This window comes from Aphis gossypii, chromosome 1 (assembly GCF_020184175.1).
Source record: "Aphis gossypii isolate Hap1 chromosome 1, ASM2018417v2, whole genome shotgun sequence".
Classification (NCBI taxonomy): domain Eukaryota; kingdom Metazoa; phylum Arthropoda; class Insecta; order Hemiptera; family Aphididae; genus Aphis; species Aphis gossypii.
The window spans coordinates 77204074-77212937 of NC_065530.1; the positions used below are offsets into that span (position 1 = coordinate 77204074).

The 8864-nt window shown below is 35.6% G+C and overlaps 1 protein-coding gene across 1 annotated transcript; it reads left to right on the forward strand.

Moving 5' to 3' along the window:
* The first annotated feature begins 3097 nt into the window (after positions 1-3097).
* On the forward strand, positions 3098-6811 carry LOC126549070 (forkhead box protein D1-like). Its single transcript, XM_050197468.1, has one exon. It carries the CDS (start codon positions 4113-4115, stop codon positions 5463-5465), a length of 1353 nt encoding a protein of 450 aa, XP_050053425.1. The 5' UTR covers positions 3098-4112; the 3' UTR covers positions 5466-6811.
* Positions 6812-8864: the final 2053 nt, after the last annotated feature.

Sequence of the window (8864 nt, forward strand, 5' to 3'; positions counted from 1 at the left end):
CGCCGCTCGATAGTCGGGTGCGCTAATATGCAGTATGACGTAAAACTATATAGGTATATATATATTTAATATTTTATATACAAAATAAATGTATAAAAAGCAAAACTGGCGTAACCGAATTATTGCTTGGGCTTGTTGCAGTCTCCCCCGGATCGGCGTAATAATAAAAAAAAAAGGAGAGAAAAAAGTGACCTTACATATACATGTTTTCCGTCACATATGGCCCGGTTCAAAGGCGCGGTCTCTCCTTTCAAATTCAATATTGCCACAATGGATGGACACGGTTACACATATATTATTGTTGTCAGCCTGTCATTATGCCACGTACATGTTATTATTATTATTATTATATTTTGCGCGTGTGTGTATTTATATATATATATATACACACACACATGGGTAAGTATGCATATAAATCTATATATGAGCGATTTTTGTTGTGTACCTACTGTTATGGGTGTGGTTTGTGTATACACATACGGTATTAGTGTATATTTAGTTATATGGTATATATATAAGTGTATAATAATAAGTACACACGCATAAATATATATATTATATATTTACATATACACTCTGCAACCTTTTAAGTGCTTAAAAATAGTTTTATATAAAACAAAAATCATTTATTTCCAGTATATTTTTTATACATGACTTAGTTTTGCATACTTATACAGTATACATACTATTAGTATTCCTCCGTAGACTGGGACAACAAAAAAAGTCCACTGCGATGTATAATCTAAGTATAATATAGGTACGTAGCTTAACTACACTTCATAAGTATGGATATGGTCACGTAATAATATATAGTTGCTATAACAGACTTTAATCCTTTGATTATATATTTTGTCATATAGCTAGTGCTTGTAGTCTTGTACCCATTGATCCGTATCCAGAATATTATTTGTTAACGGCGCTGCATATTGCTGCAAGTTATAGTTTTAGTTTTTATACCTATAAACTATAGTATTATTATACATTTATCTTAGAGTTTACCACTGTGTATAGTGTGAATATGATCGAGGATAAACATGTAAATTGTAAAATATCGTAAATTAAAACATATTTTAATATATTTTTTGTACCTAGTTATTAACTTTTAGGTCCATTATTATAACTATTTTATTTCAGTCAATATTTATTAATATAAAATAAGTACTACAACAGCAGTCTACATAAGCTAATTATATATATTACATTATGAAGGCGTTAGTCACACTATCCAAGCATTCTAATCCCTACCTAAATTGAAAATATCATAGGTATAATATTATAAGAATAAAAACAATTATAATATTCTTCTTTAACAAAAAAAAAAAAAAATTATACAAAAAATAAATAACAAAATGACACATTTCCATTAAATAGCTTATGATAGGGGCCGATGGTGCCATCATAAGTTTGAACTTTGAATCTTCATTAAATAATAATTATTATTAATTATTTTTATGCATTAATCATTTTATAGGAACAAAAAAAAAAAACTATAAGTATTAATATTATAGGTATTAACAAATAATTTTTTTTCACAGTCTTCAGTGAATTTCAACAAAAAAATAATAGGTACTTGTTTAAAGAAAATATATATATTAGACAAATATATATAGTTATTTTACTTATTGTAATTAACTAATTACGCCTATGAACATTTTTTAATTTCATCGCGGCTCCTCGACCACAATGGAATCGGCAATCGATTATACAACGAGGAAATAGTGTGATTTTAGCCAGTAAGAGTAGCATACTTATTACTAATTATTCCTTAATAACATGGTAGGTACACAACGCTGTAAAATATTGGCGTTGACTAAAATATTGATTCAAATTTAAAATTTTTAATAATTGAAAAAAATGGATCTGTATAAATTTAGTTCAAAAAAAAAAAAATGTGAAAATGGATAGTGGATGTAAAAACCGCAGTATCTTATATTTTTGGAGGAAATTGATCCAGCCCTATCTAAAATGTACCTAAAAACATAAATAAGTATACTATAGTATACAGTAGCAAGATGGTACTTATACTTAACATAGAAAATAGTATACCTATATGACTGTACAAAAAATACTCTGTACGTAATGCGTACCTATATAAATTTGAATGATAATAATAATATAAATTCAGATAAAAGTATTTCGATTTATTTCAGCACTTATTTAAATTTTAAAATAATATTAGTAGGTATATAATATTAATGTAAGATAGGTATAATAATAGGTACCTACTTGAAATGTGAAAACCTATATTATAACCTATATTGCTTATTTTTTGTTAAGTTTGTCAATTAAAGAGCATATAATATATATAATATATATATATTATATATAATTAATATATATAATATTATATAATATAATATTAATATATTATATATTATATATATAATATATATATATATAATATTATATAATATAATATTAATATATTATATATTATATATATAATATATATATATACCTAGGTATGGCTATATACCTACGTGGTTTGATGATGGTATTATTACTGAAATATTATAAGTATTTAAACAAAACCTTATAACACAGCATGCGTATAGTCGTATATACATATATATATATATAAGTAGGTATATTATACTGCCCTATACTGATGTCGAATTTATATATTTATATTGGATATAGGTATAATACATATTGGTACCTACCTATAATTTTTTATAATATTATGTATATTATAAACTTACTTTTCTCTAAGTTCCAAAACATATATATACATTGTTTTATTACAATATACGAAATAGATATGTATATGAGTATATAGGTTTAGGTATATATTATAAATATGCAGGCTGCAGACTGCAAAGCGTTGAAAAAGCGACGGTTTCCGAAACGACCGACACCGCGCGTATGCGCGATATTCGCATAAATAATAAAATTCGCAAATCCTAAGTATATGCTTATCTGATTTAAAAGCTTATATGAAGGTTTATCGGGTTTTTATATACCTATATATACAGGAATATATATATATATAGCTACCTAACTTTATTATAATAATAAATTCGTACGTCATCACACACACACACACACACACACACACACCACACACACACACACACACACACACACACACACACACACTATACGCGTACATCGCTGCTGCGATATATTACCTATACATAGGTAGGTAGTGTGGAGATTTTCGTTTATACGATATATATCGAACAATCTCAAAGAGAAACTATATATAAACGAGAATTTGTTTTTTTACCATACACAAGTACACAGACGCACGCTCGCGATGTATATACATTCAAAATCTGTCTCCCTCGCGATCGTTCGCTCGCGCCCCTTTCTGCGTATATATAATATGTGTATATAAATAATATATATCCCCGTCGCATCCCTCTTTCTCTCACTCTTCCTCTCTCGCTCGGTGTCCTCTATTCTCGCGCTCACCTCCAAAACGCAGGTATACGTACGTATAGGTATATACCTACCGGCGGCGGGACTTCAGCAGACCGCCGTGGCAACCGTAACCATATCGCGGGGCGACGGCGGTGTGCACGGAACGGGGGCGGCGCCCGGCCGGACCAATCAGGACGCCGACCGGCCGTCACGCCCAGAAACTATCGGTCGCGCCGCCGAATGTTTACTCGTGTTTTCACCCCTCGACGCGCACGGTAACGGAGAATTCGTCGGGGAGGGGGTGCGGAGGGTGAGAAACGCGGAGAAACTACGCGGAGAGAATAAACCGCGCGCACCGCTGCGGACGGAGAGAGAGAGACGGTGACGGATTGGTGACGAAAAGGAGCGCAGAAATCGAAACACAGAAAACGTACATCACACACGCACACACACACACACACACACACACACACACACACACACACACACACACATACGTGAGCGGCAGAATGAAAATAAAACAAATTTGTATATATTTACGCACGTACGCTCGGCGGCGGCGGCCGGTTCGATGTTTGTGTATTTGTTGTTGTACCGCGGCACGGCCTGCAGGAGGTGGGGAGAGCGGCGGCGCGTCGTAGGCGTACACCAATAATAATCGCGCGCGTATAGAGATCTACGTGTACCGCGGCGGACAACGCGTGTGCAGCGCTGTTGTTGTGTTCATTCGCGACCGTACCGCCGTCATGTGCAGCAGGGCCGCCATGATCACCGCCGCCGCCGACGATCAGCTGCAGCAGGGCTCGGAGTCCGCCGGCGTCGCCGCCGCAGCCGCCGCCGCCGACTCGTCGCAGCAGGCCAACCTCAACCGGTACCGATTGCATCTGTACAATTACGCGCTGCAGGCCGAACGGTTGCGGCTATCCGGCGGATGGGGCGCCGTGTGCCCGGTATATCCGGCCGCGGCCGCGGCCATCTACCAGCCGCGGTTTCCGGTGGCGCTCTTCCATCCGGGCGGCGGAAGCGCGGGCGCCGGACTGCAGGCCGCCGACGAGCCCAAGCCGCAGCACAGCTACATCGGACTCATCGCCATGGCCATACTCGGGTCGACCGAGGGCAAGCTCGTGCTGTCCGACATCTACCAGTACATATTGGACAACTACCCGTACTTCCGGACCCGGGGCCCAGGATGGCGCAACTCGATCCGGCACAACCTGTCGCTCAACGACTGTTTCGTCAAGGCCGGTCGGTCGGCCAACGGCAAGGGCCACTATTGGGCCATACACCCGGCCAACGTGGACGACTTCAAGAAGGGCGACTTCAGGCGCCGGAAGGCCCAGCGCAAGGTCCGCCGGCACATGGGCTTGGCCGTGGACGACGACGGTAACGATTCGCCAAGTCCGCCGCCGCCGCCGCCGCCACCGCCGCCGTCTCTGCAGCAGCAGCACCACCATCTGCACCATCACGTGCAGCACCATCACCTGCAGCAGCAGTCGCAACAACATTTGCACCACCAGCAGAGGTCGCCGCCGGCCTTGTGGCAGTCCGCGGCCGCGGGTCATCCGCATCACCCGTTCTACTTCCAACCCGTCGTCCCGCAACCCGCGGTCGCCGCCCGGCAGCAACAGCAGCAACAGCAACAGTTGCAGCAACAGTCCGGGGCGCTCTTGGTGCCGGCCAGGGCGCAGAAACGGCAGTTCGACGTCGCGTCCCTGCTGGCGCCGGATCCGCCGAAACGCATGTTGCAACAGTTGCACCGGAGCGATCCGATGGCTGCGTTGACCGGCAACAGCGCGGGCGCCGCGAGCAGCGACGACGACGACGAGACTTGCGGCAGCCGGAACGGCAGCGGCGGTGGCGTCTGGGAACCGGCGGGCCTGCTGCAGAGGTACTACGAGCAGCAGTTGCAGGCCGCGCACCGGTTGCACGCTTTCCGCCAGTCGTTGGGCCTGCAGAGGATGATCGGAAGCGGCCCGTGGCCCGCCGTCATCGTGCAAGACCGCAACCAGACGCCCACGCCGCCCTCGCTGCAGCCGTACGCCGAGGCCACTACCCCGACGCCCGACGACAACGTCTGCAAAACCGAACTAGTCGACTGAGGTAAACGCGACCGTTTTCCGATTTTTTTTTTTTTTATTATATAATAATATATTAAGATATCGCGTATTTTATCTGTATCTGTACTTATACGCCTTATCGTTTCGTTACGGACTCGCCGCAACGTCATCGCGTGTTATACGACGATTTCTTTGAAAAAAAACCAAACTACAGACTCACAGTGTCCCTAATCTATAATAGATACATCGCATAGGTACTTAAATATTATATCCGACTAAATGTACCTTATACGTGTATAGGCGTGAGTATCCAAATAGTTAATGTTTAGGTACTCACAAAATCCCATTTCGTTTTTGGATCGTCGTCTTTAAAAGTGAATAATATACAATATAAAAGATTGCTATTATACTTATTATTATTTTATTTCCCGTCATATGTAAATAATTCGAAATTTCTTTCAATATTTGACTGCGTTGCACGACAATTTATACATAACTGGTGATTGGTATATTATAATGTATGAAAAGTATAAACTGTTAAGCTTAAAATTTCTCCCATGAGTGAATTCATAGGTATACACTATAATATAAATTATCATTTAACCCGTAAAATATTCACTAAATTACATCTTTATTAGCAGTTTTCGTTCTACTCGATCGTTTTTCTCCCAATATAATTCTAGTGTTATAATATATTATATATGCATTTATATAAAAGCATATTATAGATACAATATACATATAATTTAATTTTGTTATTTTTCGCTGAGGTATATGAAATGTATAATAGTCCGTTTGGGTAAGTAAAATTATTATTGCCTGCGATACATGTGATTTTATTTTATTATATTTTTTACCCTACGTTACTAAATAACAATATTACTATTTACTATTCGAATATGTTTTTTAAAGTTATAGTCTTATATTAATCATGTACATTTGTGATCTTATTTAATTATTGAAACCGTAGATTACTATGCAGTATGTATAAATTAATTAACTCATTCTTATTTATTTTCCCAATTAGTATTTTTTTTTAATGAAACAAGCACTGGCCCAAACGGTCTACGCCCGTAACATAATAGGTATAATAAGTAAATAAATAAAAATCGTGGTACGCAGAAATATATAATTGTCCGATTTACTAATATGTTTAAACCTTTCGGGAAAAGTTATTATTTGTATTGTGTTAAACGATTTTTAGATCGAAAATATAGAGAAATGTTTTTGAATTGCAATTATGTTACACTTATAATACTCGTATAAATGTTTTTTCATGTTTTTGTAAATTATGTATAAAGTTATATATTGTGAAAAACGAATATCGTTTATAAATTTGATCGATATTGTGTATATTCTAGCGTTTACAATTGATTATTATTACTATTATTATTATCATTATTTTTTAAAAAAATAACATGAAATAAATTATTGTTAACGTTAATAAATATATTGTGTTTTGCATACCTATTATATCTATATTTATTCAAAATGATAAAAGTCCAGGCCTGTTGTGCTAACTTACTGTATATATTATATTCATTTTCAGTAGGTAGCCATCACCATAATTCTATACCTAACTACATAATATATGTGTGTGAAAGTGTGTGAAAATTCTCATGTCGCGTCATCCAAGATACCCGCGAGCCGTTTTAAAACTGCGATAAGTGCGATCAAAATCGTATATTATTGTGTATATAATGTATATGTGTGGATTATATTTTTACTCAGACCGTATAGGAAGGTGGAACGCGGTCGACAACGGTCATGACTTACATTTCCAAGTGCCGACATGAAATAATAATAATATATAATATTATTATAGAGGTACCTATTTCGTCTATATACACTACAGTAGGTATTGCGCGCACTGCATATATATATGTGTGTGTTTTTACGGTTTTCGGCAACCATCAAAAATCATTATTATTATATTATTAAATCGAACGGTTTTGCTCTGCGGACAATAAACGAGTACACTTAAATATTATAATATATAAACATTAAGCAATGATAACCTACAATGTACAATCGTACAAGCGATCGTCGATCTCGTATATTTTTACGAATGGTTTGTATGATTATGTATTTATGTTTATTTTATCGGTATGATTATTATAACGTTTTTGTTTAATTCGCAACATCTCCATACTCAATACTTATATAGTAAACATAGATGTACTGCTACAGGTCATTACATCATAGGTACATAATATAATAGGCGTAGGTATAAGGTATAAGCATTGGTATATTATGATTTAGAAATGATTTTGGTGTTTTTTTTTTTTTTATTTGGATGTAATGCACAAAACATCAATTAATTATTTATTAATTTAAATGAGTAATCATTTATGTCCTGCTAACATTTAAGTATAATCGGTATAGCCTACAGGTTATATGAGAGGTATTATAGATAGGTATGTTTTATACGTGTGCAGTGCTTATAAAATTACATTCGCTGTAGTATATTATGAAGTGATATTTGTATAATAGACATCATATTATGTACATCAAATTTGTGTACGAGCCGGAGACAACGTACAATATTATTTTAATTTCTTAGATACAATTTTATTTTATTTTATCCTTTGATTTTTTACTCTTCGTTTATTATTAACAAAAAACAAACCTATTGAAAACAAATTATACTTTTGGTCGAATAGTTTATTAACTTCTGAAAAAAATAGTTTGTATCAAAGCTACGTATGTAAATATTAAGATCATCCATCACTTATAAGTTGTAATTATAAATCATGCGATGAGAATAATATTCGTGCCAGCAGTGGCGTATTTACGAAGGAAGATGAGGAGATATATCTCCTCACCTTGACCTTTTTTTTTAGTTTATATAACTGCATTAGCTTGTATGAAAAGATTGAAAACATATTTAAGAAATTCTATGAAGGAAGTAAATATTCCCTATTCACGAATGAAATATTTGTTGTATTTATTAATTGTTTAAATTTTGAATATTATTTTAATTTTAGTCCAGATTGAATGGGCTTACAAAGCTTTACATTCATAACAACATAAGATTGGATGTTGAAGAAATTATTGACGATATTGCTAAAAAACCTAGAAGGCTACAGTTTGTTTTGTAAATGATAAATAAATAAATAAATAATTCATTATTTAATTCATATTATTTAATATGCTATTTTCACAAAATGTTTATAGGTATTATCATTCTCCATTTCTGATAAAATTTTCAAAATACTTTGACTCTTTTTGAGCAATTTAATTTTTTTTTTTTTATACACTAATTTTTTTAGACTTGTTTTCTAATATCCTTGATTAAAAATTTTTCGTTGGTAAAAATATTTGAAATTTTTAGACAAAGCTCCTCATAAGTTGTTTACCTATGTATTATTAAAAAAAATTATTAGTATTTAAATTTAGAATTTTAACAAAATTCGTCTAAATCATGAAAATTGCAAATTA